At 45.3% G+C, this 20,200-nt stretch overlaps 1 protein-coding gene across 2 annotated transcripts in view; it reads left to right on the top strand.

Annotated features, from left to right (window-relative positions):
• The first annotated feature begins 6,932 nt into the window (after nt 1–6,932).
• LOC110507149 (endothelin-converting enzyme-like 1) overlaps nt 6,933–20,200 on the top strand; it is a 36,093-nt gene continuing 22,825 nt past the window's right edge. For both annotated transcript variants that reach the window (XM_036965095.2, XM_090223852.1), the window contains exons 1-6: nt 6,933–7,932; nt 13,406–14,614; nt 14,769–14,837; nt 15,029–15,139; nt 15,270–15,362; nt 17,869–17,993. In XM_036965095.2, coding sequence (XP_036820990.1) covers nt 13,754–14,614; nt 14,769–14,837; nt 15,029–15,139; nt 15,270–15,362; nt 17,869–17,993 — 1,259 coding nt within the window. In that variant the 5' untranslated portion in view covers nt 6,933–7,932; nt 13,406–13,753. The remainder of the gene's footprint in view (nt 7,933–13,405; nt 14,615–14,768; nt 14,838–15,028; nt 15,140–15,269; nt 15,363–17,868; nt 17,994–20,200) is intronic.

Genomic DNA, 20,200 nt, shown 5'->3' with positions numbered 1-20,200 from the left:
TTCAGCCCCCTTAAGTTAATACTTTGTAGCGCCACCTTTTGCTGCGATTACAGCTGTAAGTCGCTTGGGGTATGTCTCTATCAGTTTTGCACATCGAGAGACTGACATTTTTTCCCATTCCTCCTTGCAAAACAGCTCAAGCTCAGTGAGGTTGGATGGAGAGCATTTGTGAACAGCAGTTTTCAGTTCTTTCCACAGATTCTCGATTGGATTCAGGTCTGGACTTTGACTTGGCCATTCTAACACCTGGATATATTTATTTTTGAACCATTCCATTGTAGATTTTGCTCTATGTTTTGGATCATTGTCTTGTTGGAAGACAAATCTCCGTCCCAGTCTCAGGTCTTTTGCAGACTCCATCAGGTTTTCTTCCAGAATGGTCCTGTATTTGGCTCCATCCATCTTCCCATCAATTTTAACCATCTTCCCTGTCCCTGCTGAAGAAAAGCAGGCCCAAACCATGATGCTGCCACCACCATGTTTGACAGTGGGGATGGTGTGTTCAGCTGTGTTGCTTTTACGCCAAACATAACGTTTTGCATTGTTGCCAAAAAGTTCAATTTTGGTTTCATCTGACCAGAGCACCTTCTTCCACATGTTTGGTGTGTCTCCCAGGTGGCTTGTGGCAAACTTTAAATGACACTTTTTATGGATATCTTTAAGAAATGGCTTTCTTCTTGCCACTCTTCCATAAAGGCCAGATTTGTGCAATATACGACTGATTGTTGTCCTATGGACAGAGTCTCCCACCTCAGCTGTAGATCTCTGCAGTTCATCCAGAGTGATCATGGGCCTCTTGGCTGCATCTCTGATCAGTCTTCTCCTTGTATGAGCTGAAAGTTTAGAGGGACGGCCAGGTCTTGGTAGATTTGCAGTGGTCTGATACTCCTTCCATTTCAATATTATCGCTTGCACAGTGCTCCTTGGGATGTTTAAAGCTTGGGAAATCTTTTTGTATCCAAATCCGGCTTTAAACTTCTTCACAACAGTATCTCGGACCTGCCTGGTGTGTTCCTTGTTCTTCATGATGCTCTCTGCGCTTTTAACGGACCTCTGAGACTATCACAGTGCAGGTGCATTTATACGGAGACTTGATTACACACAGGTGGATTGTATTTATCATCATTAGTCATTTAGGTCAACATTGGATCATTCAGAGATCCTCACTGAACTTCTGGAGAGAGTTTGCTGCACAAAGTAAAGGGGCTGAATAATTTTGCACGCCCAATTTTTCAGTTTTTGATTTGTTAAAAAAGTTTGAAATATCCAATAAATGTCATCCCACATCATGATTGTGTCCCACTTGTTGTTGATTCTTCACAAAAAAATACAGTTTTATATCTTTATGTTTGAAGCCTGAAATGTGGCAAAAGGTCGCAAAGTTCAAGGGGGCCGAATACTTTCGCAAGGCACTGTATTTCGCAACAAAGCATCCTTCACTCAATCCTTCAGAAGTTTACATACTCTATCTAAGTTGACAGCTTGGAAAATTCCAGAAATGATGCCATGGCTTTAGAAGCATCTGATAGGCTAATTGCCATCATTTGAGTCAATTGGAGGTGTACCTGTGGATGTATTTCAAGGCTCTTTGCTTGACATCATGGGAAAATCAAAAGAAATCAGCCAGGACCTCAGAAAATAAATTGTAGACCTCCACGAGTCTAGTTTATCCTTGGGAGCAATTTCCAAACTCTTGGAGGTACCACGTTCATCTGTACAAACAATATTACGCAAGTATAAACACCATGGGACCACCAAGCCGTCATACCTCTCAGGACGAAGACACGTTCTGTCTCCTAGAGATGAACATACTTTGGTGCGAAAAGTGCAAATCAATCACAGAACAACAGCAAAGGACCTTGTCAAGATGCTGGAGGAAACAGGTGCAAAAGTATCTATATCCACAGTAAAAGGGGTTCTATATCGACGTAACCTGATACGCCGCTCAGCGAGGAAGAAGCCACTGCTCCAAAACCTCCATAACAAAGCCAGACTATGGTTTGTAACTGTACATGGGGACAAAGATAGAGAAATGTCCTCTGGTCTGATGAAACAAAAATAGAACTGTTTGGCCACAATTACTATCGTTATTATTGGAGGAAAAAGGGGGAGGCTTGCAAGCTGAAGAAAAAAATGCCAACCATGAAGCACGGGGGTGGCAGCATCATGTTGTGGGGGTGCTTTGCTGAAGGAGGGACTGGGGCACTTCACAAAATAGATAGCATCATGAGAATGGAAAATGATTAGGATATATTGAAGCAACATCTCAAGGCATAAGTCAGGAAGTTAAAGCTTGGTCGCAAATGGGTCTTCCAAATGGACAATGACCCCAAGCATACTTCCAAAGTTGTGGCAAAATGGCTTAATGACAACAAAGTCAAGGTAATGGAGTGGCCTTCACAAAGCCCTGACCTCAATCCCATAGAAAATGTGTGGGCAGAACTGAAAAAGAGTGTGCGAGCAAGGAGGCCTAGAAACCTGACTCAGTTACACCAGCTCTGTCAGGAGGAATGGGACAAAATTCACCCAACTTATTGTGGGAAGCTTGTTGAAGGCTACCCGAAATGTTTGACCCAAGTTAAACAATTTAAAGGCAATGCTACCAAATACTAATTGAGTGTATGTAAACTTCTGGTCCACTGGGAATGTGATGAAAGAAATAAAAGCTGAAATAAATAATTATTTCTACTATTATTCTGACATTTCACATTCTTAAAATAAAGTGGTGATCCTAACTGACCTGAGACAGGGAATTTTTACTCGGATTAAATGTCAGGAATTGTGAGAAACTGAGTTTAAACGTATTTGGCTAAGGTGTATGTAAACTTCCGACTTCAACTTTAGGTTAATGAACCAAATCTCTTTTTCATCCACTTTCATATTCAAAAAGATCCACCTAGGATTTTTAATGAATTTATTTACAAATTATGGTGGAAAATAAGTATTTGGTCACCTACAAACAAGCAGATTTCTGGCTCTCACAGACCTGTAACTTCTTCTTTAAGAGGCTTCTCTGTCCTCCACTCGTTACCTGTATTAATGGCACCTGTTTGAACTTGTTATCAGTATAAAATACACCTGTCCACAACCTCAAACAGTCACACTCCAAACTCCACTATGGCCAAGACCAAAGAGCTGTCAAAGGACACCAGAAACAAAATTGTTGACCTGCACCAGGCTGGGAAGACTGAATCTGCAATAGGTAAGCAGCTTGGTTTGAAGAAATCAACTGTGGGAGCAATTATTAGGAAATGGAAGACATACAAGACCACTGATAATCTCCCTCGATCTGGGGCTCCACGCAAGATCTCACCCCGTGGGGTCAAAATGCAAAAATCCCAGAACCACACGGGGGGACCTAGTGAATGACCTGCAGAGAGCTGGGACTAAAGTAACAAAGCCTACCATCAGTAACACACTATGCCGCCAGGGACTCAAAACCTGCAGTGCCAGACGTGTCCCCCTGCTTAAGCCAGTACATGTCCAGGCCCGTCTGAAGTTTGCTAGAGAGCATTTGGAGGATCCAGAAGAAGATTGGGAGAGTGTCATGTGGTCAGATGAAACCAAAATATAACTTTTTGGTAAAAACTCAACTCGTCGTGTTTGGAGGACAAAGAATGCTGAGTTCAAAGAACACCATACCTACTGTGAAGCATGGTGGTGGAAACATCATGCTTTGGGGCTGTTTTTCTGCAAAGGGACCAGGACGACTGATCCGTGTAAAGGAAAGAATGAATGGGGCCATGTATCATGAGATTTTGAGTGAAAACCTCCTTCCATCAGCAAGGGCATTGAAGATGAAACGTGGCTGGGTCCTTCAGCATGACAATGATCCCAAACACACCGCCCGGGCAACGAAGGAGTGGCTTCGTAAGAAGCATTTCAAGGTCCTGGAGTGGCCTAGCCAGTCTCCAGATCTCAACCCCATAGAAAATCTTTGGAGGGAGTTGAAATTCCATGTTGCCCAGCAACAGCCCCAAAACATCACTGCTCTAGAGGAGATCTGCATGGAGGAATGGGCCAAAATACCAGCAACAGTGTGTGAAAACCTTGTGAAGACTTACAGAAAACATTTGACCTCTGTCATTGCCAACAAAGGGTATATAACAAAGTATTGAAATAAACTTTTGTTATTGACCAAATACTTATTTTCCACCATAATTTGCAAATAAATTCATTAAAAATCCTACAATGTGATTTTCTGGATTTTTTTTTCTCATTTTGTCTGTCATAGTTGAAGTGTATCTATGATGACAATTACGGGCCTCTCTCATCTTTCTAAGTGGGAGAACTTGCACAATTGGTGGCTGACTAAATACTTTTTTGCCCCACTGTAATTGAGTGTGTGTGTGTTCCAATCGACTTCATGGTGTTCACATATTTTTACAGTTTTCATAACCTGCCTTCACCGTAGAATCTAGTAGCCATGGTGTTATGGAGCTGTCTCGGAAGAGCTGTCCATCTATAAAGAGTTTGTCTACAATGATAAAGGCACGCCTACCTCTCTCCCTCTGTTGCCTCTGTACAGGATACAGTCTCTTGCGACATTCGTTTATCTCCTGTGGAAATTGGTCATTGAGACCGAATTTGGTCCATTTTAGCTCCCTTCCTCTGCTTTTGATCAGCTCCTTTTGTTGGTATTGTTAAAATGTTGTAATGATAAGACTGGGACCCTTGGTATTGTCACTCCGAGCTCCCAGTCTGTGTACTCGGTGAAAAGTCACCTTGCTTACAGGATTGCATGAATTCTCTGGTCGCCCCCTCTGGATTATTGGATGTCTTCAGGAATCCCAGAAAATATTATATTTTCACGCATGCCACGTCTTTGTATGTCTAGTAGCAACGCCCTCATAACCCTGTTTTCCCTGAGTAGACAATCCATGTTGGAATCGAGGGTTTTTACCTTCCCAGCTAGCAATGAGGAATCAGCCCAGAAGGGGCCCTCTTTTGGGGGGCCGGAACTGATTGAATCGGCCCGGAATCGCGTATCGGACTAGCCCGGAATCTAAATGAATGACTGCACAGAATCGGCCCAAGGTCATTAGGCCATTTCCATCTCCCGGAATTCAGCCGACTTTGACGGCATCTTACCAGAATCCCCCCAGAAGCGGCCTGATGCAAATCATTTTAAATATTACTATTATACATTTTATGCATACAAATTATACCCATCCACCAAAAAAAATGGAATGTAGGAGGAAACATCGTACATCTGGTGACCGTGTCAGCGTGTATGCGCCTGGCCGCCATCAGGAGTCACTACAGCACGATGGGACAAGGGCATCCCAGCCGGCCAAACCCTCCTCTAACTCGGACGACACTGGGCAAACCAGAATCTGTAGAAAAGCAGTTTGCACTGCGATGCAGTGTCTTAGACCGCTGCACCACTCAGGAGGCTCCAGCCACAAAGTCTTGAATGCTTATCTATTGCCTTGCACAAAGTATCAAAATACTAAAATACTACACAGGACCCTTAAAGGATTTCATTTAAATGTTCATTGTATTTTTTTAATCACAGAAACAATGATAAAATATGGAAAAATAAATAATGAAATGTTATTTATATAAAGCAGCCAGTGTAATCATCTGCCTGAGAGTAGCCACAATCGGCCCGAGCCCCAAGTAATACATTTGGGCCAGATAACTCACACCGGAATCGGCCGGAGCTCAATTCCCGCATCCTAGCCATAAGTAACACTGCCGAAGGCAGCCTAGACTCTATGACATCGGCTGAGTCTAACTCTCAGCTGGAATCGGCCCAAATCCACTGTGCTAGCTAGGTTGGCTGTGAGTGCCTTGTTTTCTCCTTGGAGTGAGAGAATTTCACTCTGGCTCAACTCCAAACTCCCCATCAGCCCTGCTACTTCCTCACACACACACAGGGGATGCCTTTCCTACGGCCTCCAGCTGAGAGGCAGATCCTGTTGATTGATGGGAGGTCAGGAATATATATATTTTAACCTTTGTTTAACAAGGAGAGTCAGTTAATAACAAATTCTCATTTACAATGACGGCCTAGGAACAGTGGGTTAATTGCGTTGTTCAGGGGCAGAAAGACAGATTTATACTTTGTCAGCTCGGGGATTCGATCCAGCAACCATTCGGCCACTGGCCCAACGCTCCAACCACTAGGCTACGTGCTGGCTACCTACTTCACTTCCTATCAGTCTGGATGAGTCAGGGGGAGCATGGGGCAGCAGGGCGTATGCAGGGTCAGGTGGTGCTGAGTGAACAGACACAGAAAACACATCCTTTCTGTTTTGTCCTCAACCTTTTGTCCCTCTTTCTCATGTTAAATCACCTGCCTTTAATCCCACTATCACCCCTCTCCCCCAAACCATAGAGATGTTGTTTCTAATTATTCACATCATTCTAAACTGGAAACAGACTTTAGCTTTGAAATATCGAAACTCTTCACGTTGGATGTAATTTTCCATTTTAATTTGTTTTAATTACATTCTGTTCTATTTACATGTATGGCAATTAGGCAACATTTGCAAGGTGCCCTGGACCTGAATGAAACCAGTAGCCTACTTAATTCATATTTTTAGAAGCTCAAACACAGACTCAAAGTTAAGACTCAAAACCTCTTCGATTTTTGTCCTGAAATGGTTATGGGTGAGGTTAACACGGTGTGGGTTTCCTCCTTCGTGGCACTGGCGGCAGGTGCACCGTAATTAAACTCGGATGAATAAAAGTCCCAGGGTACCCGCGCGCGCCAGTCATCCGAAAGCCAGTAGTCAAAAACACTAATCGATCGTGGCTCATCTGTTTTCACCGTCCGTGCCCCCCCCCCCCCCCCCCCCTCCCTTCGTTATAATGACAATGACTGTAGGCTAGGTGTCGCAGTGTAAATTCGCGGAGTGCTCAATCCCCTTGGACGTTACACCTGAGCGAGCAGACCAGACAGGTCTATGGTGGACCGGCTCAGTGTCTGTCTGCTGCTTCTCACCAGTGTTTACCTTTCAGTTTCCCCTCAGAGCTAGGTTAGGCTACTGGCAGTAGCTTAGTAACACATAACGCTAATGATCTCTCCACACTGGCGGTGTGTTCAAAGTGATAACTGTCGATATACGGCTATAGATCATCTGGAATCAAGTAATTTGACACAGACCCACAGACGTCATCTGAAATGTTTTCCTTTTCTTTGGGTGAGGGCTCATGGTCAGCAAATGGTTAGTATATCCAGTCACCGGGAGGCATTGAGAGCAATGAAACTGTTTGATTTATTTTGTCCATCTGTTGACATCTTTACAACTTTTTTGGTCAGTCTAGAGTGTCAAGATCGGGCGCAACAGCATGGTTTCCCGCAACCTCTTATTCTGGCAAACGCCCTATGAGATAAGGTGTAATGAAATGGGCAGTTATTTAACTGATTTGCATAGTAACTTTAAATTGAATGTTTGCATTATGTGTGGCTCTATGGGCTTGGATTAGGTTTCTCAACAGTTTAATAACCTCTTAAACTGACTTTTGATAATAATGTAGACTATTTCATTATGTTTAAGCTATAGCCTTGTGCGTATGTTATATTTGATGAGAATAATCAAATGGCAGGCTATTCACTTATTATAGAAGCAACATTGAACGACAGGCTACTCTACTCACTTATTGTCAACCGTGGTTGCGGTAGGCTAAATCTTCCATCTCAGTCTCCCCCTCTCTCTTTCCTAACTCCTCTCTCTCCCTGTCTGTCAACATACGCTCTCTCTCTCACACTCACACACGAGGTCTCGCATTTTTGGATTTGCGTTTCATGCTGGGGGGTCAGCTGCTGCAGCGGAGCAGCAGTGAGTGGCTTGTTCCAGAGTCTAGCCCTCTGACCAGCTGCCGTATGTACCATGCATGGACAGGACACGATCAGAACTACTGTCGCAGACCAGACTTACATCTAAAGCGCATGGACAGACTCTGAACACTGACTTCGTGCCGGTAAGTGTGTGTGTACCCATTCTAAGTTTATATCGTGGCATGCCTGTCTAATTCCAAGCAGGTAAGTGTGTGTGTATTCATTCTAAATTTATATCGTGGCATGCCTGTCTAATTCCAAGCAGGTAAATGTGTTTGCAACAGCATTGGCGTTAAATTAATATTGTTTTGCATCGCTTTTATAGCCACTAGCAGAGAGTAGAATTGAAATGTGTTATTTCAGGATGCTCTGTTTGATGAATGTGTTCAATAGCCCCTGTATGTAAACCGTGGAGCAGTGTTCTGGTTTCTCCAGTGGGACCAACGCAATCACTACATCCCAAATGAGTTTATGTGTGAACGTTTAGTATGAAAGTTATGAAGATGAACATTGATCATTTTGCCTTCAGTTGTCAAAGTTATGTCAGAATAAGATTAGGAGGCTATTATATGGGATTTCACGCGCCATGAATTTTCCACAGACAAAGTTGGATTTGAAATAAGACTTTCGTCGGTTCGTTTACAAATTGAATGTGACACTCAGTAAAACAGAGAAATCTCCGATCATCTACCTCTTTCTCACTCAAGTAGCTCCGCCGCTTATCATTGTATCTATTTCAGTGGCTCTGATGATATCGAGTGGCCATGGCGAGCGAGTTGACTGAGTGTGCAAAGCCTCGATGTGGTCACCCAAGCCGGGTTAATTGAATTAGCATCCTGGTGGCTGCGTGACAAGGGTGAAAGGAAGAGACCCATCCCTCGAGGGTCTGGGGCGCACAATCGTTTGTGTAACAGCGTTCCAGCTAGTGGTTAAACTATCCCTCGGAAACGCGGGCGTGTGTTTATGTCACACAAAGGGCCAGTGGCTGTGTGTTAGAGAGACACGAAAAGTGTAAATTCCTGTCAGAAATATTTCTGTTTCAGGTTCCTTTTGGTCCTTATGCAACAGTGTTCTCTAAAACTATTTCACACTATAGCGTGTCTGTAGCCCTACACCATCACTACGGCTCTCTGCTGTGTGCGCAGCCTCTGGCAGGCGGTGATAAGAGTTGGTGGGAATCAGCCTGCTCAGAAACTCCAGTACTACTGAATGTGATCCGTCAGGGTCCGTGACCACTTTGATTAGAGGGAAATAAACCAATTTACAGTATGGCGCTGTCCTGGGTCTCCAAGCCCGGATGGATGCGTGTACATGACAGGCGGCGGGAAAGCCAGAGACGCGTGATTCCTCCCCTGCTCCCCATTCTATACGATAACCTATTGTGCGCTGAAATTAATTGGATCATAATAGCATTGATCTTAACCTGACCCCTCCGGCGTCGTGCTCTTCGGTCCATTGATCGTATTTAGGATTTATGAAGGGTGGTTAGCGACCCAGGACATGCTCTGGACAAGATGGGTGTAGTGGGCCTGTGTGCATAAGAGGTTTTCTTGTGTGCAACGTTTGTTTTATTTGTGTGTGTGTGTGTGCCTAGAGTTGTTTGAACTGAACTGTGTCCTAAATGCTATCTATGTTCTCTGTTTGAGAGGTGATATATGAGAAGAGCTTGACAACTGGTGGGGTACTATGCATCATCCTGAGTGTATTCATGATGCATTTAGGCTGTGTGTGTGTGCAAGTGCAATATGTGTATGAGAATGTGTGTGTATGGACTGTGCAGGACAGAGCAGCATTCATTTCACTCTCAGACATTAGACCTATCATGTCTGGTAAACAGCCATTCATCAGCTTCTCCTCTCATAGTGATGCCAATCAGAACCAATCCATTAGCCGCACAGTGTGGGCAATACGATTTTATGTCTGTCCACTGCAAGAGGACTCCGTTAGTGTGTGTGTTATGATTCTGTAATTGTTTTCAGGATATATTGGATGTTAGTGTGTCTGTCCCTCTCCATGCACGAGGCTATCCTACCAATTTGTGCCTATGTGTGTATGTTGATATGAGATACAGCATTCGGTGAGTGTATGTATGGTCCATCAAGAGTGAATATCAGTGTTTATAATACATTCATGTGTGTGTGTGTGTGTGTGTGTGCGACAGAGGGGGAGAGTTGTGACTTGTGATGGATGATGGAGAGGGTAGATAATGGCATCTTGTGAAGAAACACAATTCTCACTTTTCCTCCCCCTTCATTTCATCTTTCATCCCAGCCCCTCCCCCCACCCTCTTCCCACTCCCCTTTATAGGCAACCCTTTTCTCTTCCTCTTTTACCCTTCCACAAAAAGAGCAACAAATATGTTCTTCCTCACTACCTCTCTCCCTCAATTACACCTTCTCTCTTCCCCCTTTCACATTGGCCAAAAACTGGTTGAGTCAAAGTTGTTTCCCCATCATTTCAACCCCAAAAATCAATGTTATGATGTTGAATCTATTTTAAAAACTCATTGGATTTGCAAAATGTCATCAACGTAAAGGGCATTTAGGTTTTTAACTTTGAACCTAAATCCAATGACATGCTGACATTTTTGGTTAATTTCACATTGAATTTACGATAGTTGACAACTCTATCAAATGTAAATCAAAACTAGATGTTGAACTGACGTCTGTGCCCAGTGTGTTCTCTCCTCACACACTGAGAAACAACTCTGCCTCTACCACTCTTACTCCCCCTCTCCTCTCCTCCTCTCCCTCTCTATAGTTCCTGTACTGGCTAAAGTTGAGCAGGTGTGAATAGCAATGTTGATTTGCAGTCTGGTATCTCATCAGTGGGAGGCAGGTCATCAATGTGATTGTGTCTGTGTCCCTACTGTCTCTCCCTCCGCACAAACATCTTCCTCCTCTCTTGTTCCAGATGACGTGAACCACAATTATAGTTAGATTCATTTATATACAGACATGCTCAAATTCAGATTCCACGCACACATACGCTGATATAATGCAGACTGTGTGTCGTTCTTTCTCACACTGAAAAACAATGACTTTCGTCTGTATTTCTTATTTTTTTCCTCTTGTTTATGAATACTATATATATATATATATATATATATATATATATATATATATATATATATATATATATATATATATATATATATATATATAGTTGTCCCTGTCAAAACCAGCACTGGACCTAGATCCACTTCTGTGCACAGGGTTTTGTTTTATTTTTTACACTCAAAAACAATATTTGGTGTACTGGACCATAGTGGACGACAGGTCATCATAGAGTACATATTGAAAAGTTTCGTTCCAAACGCTATGTATCCATTTTCAGAAATGTTGGTAAATTAGCTTTTATTGTTGAAAGAAATAATGAAAGGTGTGTTTTTAACATGATCTAATCATGGCATGGGGTTGTTCAATGACAGGCATATATATAACTGTATTTGTTTAAAATCTATCACTTGATGGTTTCATTTCAGAGAGACAAATAATGTTTGTTTTTTTAAAAGCTCCTCACTCTCAGATAAATAAGTAGTACTGCTAGGTTTTACCCAGACAAATGTAACAAATAACTACACTTTCAATAAGAGATGTACAAATTATACATTTCTATTATCAATATTTAAAAATATAATTTAAAATTCTAATTAAATTGAGTAATATGAGATCTGTATGTAAAACATTTGCATTTTACATGTCATTTAGTAGATGCTCTTATCCAGAGTGACTTACAGTAAGTGGGTTCATAAGATACTGTAGCTAGGTGAGACCACCACATATCACAATCAAATATACAGGATACTATTCCAGCTAAACAATGGATATACAGTATAGTCTTTGCCCCCCCCCCCCCCCCTCAAAAAAAACATTTTCATACACATCTAAAATCTGTGAATGAAAAATCTGAGAACAATAATAATTTACACACACATGAAGGTAAGCAATAATTTCTGATGAAAAAACACATTGTGGAAAAAGTGTGGATATATAATTTTAGAAATAAACTCTTTAATGCTGAACTGTAGAGAAGGTAAGACAATCACAAGTATCAAGTTACTGATGGCTGCCAAGTCGAACTTCAAGGGACCCACAATTCACTGGGTTCATTTGGTAGACAACTAACAGCCAAACAATCACAGAGCAAGATGCTCATGCACCTTGGCCTCAACACGCACCCTGGCCTCAACACGCACCCTGGCCTCAACACGCACCCTGGCCTCAACACGCACCCTGGCCTCAACACGCACCCTGGCCTCAACACGCACCCTGGCCTCAACACGCACCCTGGCTTCAACACGCACCCTGGCTTCAACACGCACCCTGGCCTCAACACGCACCCTGGCCTCAACACGCACCCTGGCCTCAACACGCACCCTGGCCTCAACACGCACCTTGGCCTCAACACGCACCCTGGCCTCAACACGCACCCTGCCCTCTTTCCAAATCTTTGACCTCTCCGCTCACTTTCCTGAGGCAAAACAAAGAAAGAGAGTGTCTGTGTGTGTGTGTTGTCTCACTCCACTGTAGTGAAAAGCCAGTCCCAGACTGATCGAACTTCTGAAAGCTGGGATACCGATCTTTGTGAATTGATACTCAATATCTCCTCTGAGAGTTTAAAACTTTGGCTCTGATGTCTTTAACAGCCTTTTCTTCTATTCCTAAGTGTTTTTACGTGCTTGTGAATTTATCACATACTCTGTGTGTGTGTGTGTGTGTGTGTGTGTGTGTGTGTGTGTGTGTGTGTGCTCCCAGCTCTCACGGTCTCGAGTCAGAATTGGACGTCCATCCATGTTCCACACACGTCAAATTTTGAAGTTGTTCCAAACGTCAGCATTCAAAGTGTTTAAGGTTAAGTTTAGGATATTAACTCAGCATTATTAAGGATTGGCATTAACTCGGAATGGTTAAGGTTTGGGATAGACTTAAAACAAAAATATCAAAAACCACTTTCTAACTATAAATTCTAACTTGCAACCTTTGGAATCAGAGGCAGATGCTTACGTCTATCCACCATCCCCATCGCCCTAGCAAATCTGAAACCTACCTGAAGGTAACAGCATTCACTGTTACCCCTAGTGACCAGCTTCCACATCATCTCCTGATGTCCTCAGACATGGATGGACGTGGAATCCTGACTTGTATCACGGGTGACATGGCTGGTATGTGTGTCCTCACAACCAGTCCTGCAGAATGTCTATTCCTGCCTGTCTAAATAACTCTTCCATGCCATTTCCATCTCTCTTTCTTCCTTCTCCCCCTTTTTCTGCATCTTTATCTACCCCTCTCCCCTCCCTTTGCACACTCCCCCCATCCTCTCTCTCTCCCTCCCTCTCTCCTCTCCTCATCCTCTCTCTCGATCTTCCTCCCTTTCGCCTCCCCTACTCCCTATCGATCCATCCAAAGTCATGAGTCACAGAGCGAAATCATCTCCCTGATGGATGGGTGTCAGAAATCAATCCAAAGAACTTTAGGAAAGAACGACAGACTGAAAGAAGAGCATCTCAAAAGAGACAAAACCCTTTGTCTTATCTCAGTGCTGTAATCATGGATTCCATCTTCTGTCTCATCCACTCCCTCCCTCCCTCTTCCTCTCCTCCTTTTCTATTGACAGACAGGCTGAGGCTCCACTGGGTGAAAAGGAAGAGAGGAAGACAGGGCAAAAGGGAAAGAGAGACCAAGACCCAGAGATACACTGACAGAGAAACAGAGAGAGAGCCTCAGTGTTCCCTAACTCTGTAAAGGTAAGGGCAGCAGAGGAGACATACAAGAGGCAGTGTGTTTAGGAGAGCCCAGGGCATTTGGGCTGCGTTACCCCTTTAGCCCTCTAGTGGGTGCCCTCGCCCATATCAGGCCTGAAGGGACATGGCCATCTGAAAGACTCTTCTCTCTACCACCTTCCACCACTCCCTCTATCAGTTTCTTTTTTTCAACAACGTAACTCTAATCAACTCTCGTTGCCATGGAGAAGACATACTCCCTCACAGCCCACTACGATGAGTTCCAGGAGGTCAAGTATGGTGGTCGCTATAGCAGCGGCACCCTTAGCAATGGCATGAGCCTGCACTTGGGAGGGAGCCTAGACCGAAATATTGGGCGTGGCCGGGGCAAAGGGGGCGGGGCCAGTGATCGGTGTCGGGACCTGAGTGGCATCAACAGAGGACAGGGACTTCCTCGTTGGAGCCGCAGGGAGATCTGCCTGCTCTCTGCTCTGGTGTTTGCTGTGGGGATGTGTGTCATCCTGGGCAGCATGCTGGCACTCAAATACATCTCCCTGGACTTCCAGCAAGAGGCGCACTGCAGACAGGACTGCCAGAAGAAACGCTCGTTAGTCCGCGCCGCACGCTTCATCCAGGCCAACATCGACCCCACCATCCAGCCCTGCCAGGATTTCTACAGCTTTGCCTGTGGCGGCTGGCTACAGCGCCATGGCATCCCAGAGGACAAGCTGAGCTATGGCATCATCACCGCCATCGGAGAGCACAATGAGGAGAAGCTACAACGTCTCCTGCTGGAGCCAGTGCACCGGCACACCGTGGACTCGGCGGAACGCAAGGTGAAAGAGTTCTACCGCTCCTGTGTGAACATCCAGGAGATTGACAAGCTGGGGTCGGGACCCATGGCGGAGGTGATTGACAGCTGTGGCGGGTGGGACCTGGTTGGAGTGCCCTCTGGTGGTGCGGGGTGGGAGAGCAGTACTGCACCAGCCAGACCAGACTTTAACGAGTTGCTCTATAGGACCCAGGGGGTGTACAGCACTGCGGTCTTCTTCTCTCTGACTGTCAACGTGGACGATAAGAACTCCTCACGCAACGCTATCAGGGTAAGAGTGTCTCTGTCAGAGTGTCTCTCTGCGTGTGTGAACACCTTACTGTTTACCATCTGACTGATATACCATCTGCTTACTTACATGTCTGTGTTAATTACACATGTCCATATGTGTTCCCTTGACTGTGATCGTATGTGTGTATTTGTAGATTGATCAGGAGGGGCTCACACTTCCTGAGAGGACTCTGTACCTGGGGCAGGATGAGGACAGTGTGAAGGTAAAGGATTACCCCCTCCCTCTTTCTATCCACCACTCCATCTCTCCATCTGTTCATTTATCGACCAATTCCTTTCTTCTCCATCCATCCACCTGTTTGTTCCTGTCATCTCTGTTCCCTTTGTTATCCTGTCTGCTCTGCCACATGTCACACTGCTGTCCATTGACCATTAATGATGATGTCATGGACAGATCCTGGCGGCTTACAAGGCCTTGATGGAGCGTCTGCTAAGCATGCTGGGGGCTCACAATGCCACTCAGAAGTCCAAAGAGATCCTACAGCTGGAAACACTCCTAGCCAACGTAAGTGTGTGTGTGTGTGTGTGTGTGTGTGTGTGTATTTGTGTGTGTGCATGTCTATATGTGTGTGTGTGTGTGTGCATGTCTATATGCGTGTGTGTTCAGTTGTAATGTTTTTCCCCCTCTGTTTCAGATTACTGTGTCTGAGTATGATGAACAGAGAAAGGACATCAACACTATGTACAACCGCATCACCCTGAGACAACTACAGCGCATCGCTCCTAGTGTGAGTACCACACACACACACACACACACACACACACACACACACACACACACACATCTGTGTTGTGTGTGTGGGCAGAAGTGTGATGGATTAAGAGCTGATCTCCAGCAGAGCATTGTGAAGTGTGTGAAGTGTGTGTGTAAGGCGGGGGGCCATTCTAGGCCCCGTGAACCTCTCATACCCACGCCTCCGTGGCTCAGCGAAGCTGTCCGCCTTCCGGGGATAGAAGGAAAGCAACGGGGGGCTACGGAAGGAAGGAGAAAGAGGGTAGAGGAAGGGAGAGGACGGGATAAATAGGGGTCGACGGGGGTCTTCAGAAGGAGGACGGGGGGGGGGACTGATGTGGGGCATATGGGATGAATCTGGGGAAAAGAGGGACTGGGGGGGTAGAGAAAGAGGGAGGAGAGGGGGGGGGCCGTAAGGTGACTTGGACAGCAGCAGGAAACTGATGGAGAATTCAGAGCTGCTCCATCACTTCTGATTGGGGAAGAAGGGAGGGGAGTGAATGGGGGAATGGACATGGACAGAGAGAGAGATGAATGAAGTGAGCTTCACTAGCATCACTGATAAAACGAGAGAAAGAAACATGAGAGAAAAAGAAAGAAAGAATGAATGAAAGAAATGCGAAAGAGATTACTAAAGAGGTGCAAATGGAGAGTGAGAGAGATTATTTTCCTGCTGTAGCAAACTGGTTTAAATTAAGATCCTATCAGAACACATTCAGACAGACAGACATGGTCAAATAGGGGGATGTCAATTACGTTCATACTGATTTATCCCTCTCCCTCTTTCACTCTCTCTTTTCTGCTACCCCACTATTGCTTGTTAATAATAGTGGGAGATTATGAGACAATTTGGGATTACAGGGATGCTGTATGGTCAGTAGTTAAAGAGGAACTTTGTGTTGTGGATGACCTAAATTATGAGCAGGGTTTCTTTTATGGCTTTACCTTCTTGTTATCCTCTATATAACTTTGATATTGTGGAGGCAGCATTTGCACTTTCCTTACTCATAGAATAAAGGTTTGTTGGAATCCCCCTTTCATCAGAGCAGGGTGACAACAATCCTGTTTTCTTATCTTGTGTTGTGGAAATTCCCCCCAGGGACTCAAAGTCAATATTAAATTTACCATCTCCATCTCTTCATTCAAAGACTCAATCATGGACACTCTTACTGACAGTTGTTGCTGCTTTGCGTGATGTATTGTTGTCTCTAACTTCTTGCCCTTTGTGTTGTTGTCTGTGCCAAATAATGTTTGTACCATGTTTTGTGCTGTCATGTGTTGCTACTGTACCATGTTGTTGTCACGTTGTGTTGCTACCATGGTGCATTTTCATGTGTTGCTGCCATGCTATGTTGTTGCCTTCGGTCTCTCTTTATGTAGTGTTGTGGTGTTTCTCTTGTTGTGATGTGTGTTTTGTTCTATATTTAAAATTTTAATCCCAGCCCCCATCCCCGCAGGAGGCCTTTTGCCTTTTGGTAGGCTGTCGTTGTAAATAAGAATTTATTACTAACTGACTTGCCGTGTTAAATAAAGGTTAAATAAAAAATTCAATACAATTATTTTTTTATCAGCAAGCTGGAGAGGTTCCAACAAACTTAATGAAACCAAGTCGTACACGTCGGTCAGGAGATCCGCCGGGGCAGTCTGTTATATACTGCTTACACAGACAAATTATATTTGCACGATTTACATGATTCATTATTCATAATTAATTCATCATTAACGTTTGGTTCCTGCATGTAGCCAACCAATACCTCACAAGGCTTCTTATTTCCAAGCTGAGACCTTGAAACTGAGACACCCTTTTTGGTCCTCAAAGCAATGTTCTGGGCTTACTGCCAAATTGCTTATACTGATAGTGAGGATTCCTTGCAGACACAATCAATCGGTCACTTGCATGAACACAATTGAATTGGTTATTAGAAAAGCACAAACAAAATTCTCTCACACTTGTTAAAACCTAAAACCTCTCCTCTCCTCTCCCTCCACTCCTCTCTCCCTTCCTCTCCTCTCCTCTTCCTCTCCCCCTTCCTCTCCTCTTCCTGCCCTCTCCCCCTTCCTCTGCTCTCCTCTTCCTGCCCTCTCCTCTTCCTCTCCTCTCCCCCTTCCTCTCCTCTTCCTGCCCTCTCCCCCTTCCTCTCCTCTCCCCCACTCCTCTCTTCCTTCCACTCCTCTCCTCTTCCTCTCCTCTTCCTGCCCTCTCCCCCTTCCTCTCCTCTCCTCTTCCTGCCCTCTCCCCCTTCCTCTGCTCTCCTCTTCCTGCCCTCTCCCCCTTCCTCTGCTCTCCTCTTCCTGCCCTCTCCTCTTCCTCTCCTCTCCCCTTCCTCTCCTCTTTCTCCTCTTCCTCTCCCCTTCCTCTCCTCTCCCCCTTCCTCTCCTCTCCCCCTTCCTCTCCTCTTCCTGCCCTCTCCCCCTTCCTCTCCTCTCCTCTCCCTCTCCTCTCCCCCTTCCTCTCCTCTTCCTGCCTTATTCCTCTCCTCTTTCTGCCCTCTCCTCTTCAGCTGCATTGGAAACGTTTGTTGGACAGAATTTTCCATGATAACTTCTCTGAGGATGAAGAGATCGTGGTGTTGGCTACTGACTACATGGAGAAAGTCTCCGAGATCATCAAGACCACCTCCAAAAGGTGAGAAAGGGAGGGTGGGAGGAGGAGGAGAGGGAGGGAGGGGGAGGAGAAGGAGAAGGGTGGATGAGAGGAGGGAGGAGGAGGAGGGTGGATGAGAGGAGGGAGGATGGTGGATGGGGGAGGGTGGATGAGAGGAGGGAGGAGGGTGAATGAGAGGAGGGAGGAGGGTGAATGAGAGGAGGGAGGAGGGTGAATGAGAGGAGGGAGGAGGGTGGATGAGAGGAGGGAGGAGGTTGGATGAGAGGAGGGAGGAGGGTGAAAGAGAGGACAAGGGTGAATGAGAGGAGGAGGGAGGAGGGTGAATGAGAGGAGGGAGGAGGGTGGATGAGAGGAGGGAGGAGGGTGGATGAGAGGAGGGAGGAGGGTGGATGAGAGGAGGGAGGAGGGTGGATGAGAAGAGGGAGGAGGGTGGATGAGAGGAGGGAGGAGGGTGGATGAGAGGAGGGAGGAGGGTGAATGGAGGGAGGAGGGTGAATGAAAGGAGGGAGAATGGGGGAGGGTGGATGAGAGGAGGGAGGAGGGTGAATGAGAGGAGGGAGGAGGGTGGATGAGAGGAGGGAGGAGGGTGAATGAGAGGAGGGAGGAGGGTGAATGAGAGGAGGGTGGATGAGAGGAGGGAGGAGGGTGGATGAGAGGAGGGAGGAGGGTGAATGAGAGGAGGGAGGAGGGTGAATAAGAGGAGGGAGGAGGGTGAATGAGAGGAGGGAGGAGGGTGAATGAGAGGAGGGAGGAGGGTGAATGAGAGGAGGGTGGATGAGAGGAGGGAGGAGGTTGGATGAGAGGAGGGAGGATGGTGAAAGAGAGGACAAAGGTGAATGAGAGGAGGAGGGACAAGGGTGAATGAGAGGAGGGAGGAGGGTGGATGAGAGGAGGGTGAATGAGAGGAGGGAGGAGGGTGAATGAGAGGAGGGAGGAGGGTGGATGAGAGGAGGGAGGAGGGTGGATGAGAGGAGGGAGGAGGGTGAATGAAAGGAGGGAGGAGGGTGAATGAGAGACAGAGGAATAATGTAAAGGTTAGAGAGTTGAATGAAAAATCCAGATGCTTGAGTTTAGTATGTGTAAGCATTTTTGTAAGAGTTGCTAAATTCATTTGTGTGGGCTGTTTCTATACATTGTGTCATATTGAAGTGTCATAGTGTGTATACATTTGTTTTTGAGTGTATCACTGGTGGGTGAACTCTACTGTGGATGATTAGTATCGATCTGGACCCCCTACCTCGACACACACATAGTGTTGTGCTGTCAAAGACAGCTGTTGACAGACTCCAGAGGTGGCTGTGGAGGCTAGTGGGAGCTCTCCAATACTGACTGGTGTTATACTCTACAGTTCACACCTGTCTGTCTGCCAGTCTGTAGCTGACTGGCTCTCAGTTCATATAATTACAATTCATTTCAATTGATGTCTGTCTGTTTAGCTTTTTTCTCTTCTTTTTCAATACTCTACACCTCAACTCCCTCCCTCCCTCATCCTTCATACCCCTTCCCTTTCTCCCTCCCTCCCTCCCTCCCTCCCTTTCTCTCTCCCTCCAGCTCTCCCGCTCTTATCTCCTTTTCTCCTTCTTTCTGATATATCAGTTCTTGAGTGAGATGTTCTTTGAAATGAGAAAAGAGACACACAATGGGGTGAGTGCTCTCATAAAATGGCATGTTATCTAATATCAGATAATGTAATAATAATCTTATCATAATGCTCTTTGCTATAATCACCCTTATTATCATCGCCATGGTGACAACCAGCATTACAGCCAATCCCCTGGAGGCTCCGGAGATTTTCTGTGTCTTTTCTTTTGTTGTTTTTCCCTTCTTTTCTCTACTTCTCTTTCTTTCACCATCTCTCTCTCCCTCCTGGTGATTTCAGTAATAAACACCTCTTTTCATGTTCCCTCCTCTCTCTGTTTTCTCCTTCTCCGGCTTCCCTCTTTTTACTGTCTGTTCTTTTTCAATCTGTCCTCTCTCTCTCTTTTTCCAGTCTCGCTCCTCCACTCTGTTTTTCCCTCCATTGCTGCATCTCTCTTCCCTCGTCATCTTTCCTACGGTCTCTCTTGCTGCTTCTCTCTCATCGCTATCTCATTTATCTATCATTTATCTTTCATACCTCTCTCTATCATCCTGTGGCTGTTCTCAGTTCTCTCTCTCCCTCTCTCTCTCCCCTACCTCTCTCTCTCCCCTCTCTCTCTGTTTCTCTGTCTCTCTGAATCACTCCTGCT

Source organism: Oncorhynchus mykiss, chromosome 27 (assembly GCF_057628025.1).
Source record: "Oncorhynchus mykiss isolate SJ-2025 chromosome 27, ASM5762802v1, whole genome shotgun sequence".
Taxonomy (NCBI): Eukaryota; Metazoa; Chordata; class Actinopteri; order Salmoniformes; family Salmonidae; genus Oncorhynchus; species Oncorhynchus mykiss.
Note: the sequence above shows the minus strand (reverse complement) of the source record. Positions and strands in the feature narration are given on the sequence as shown.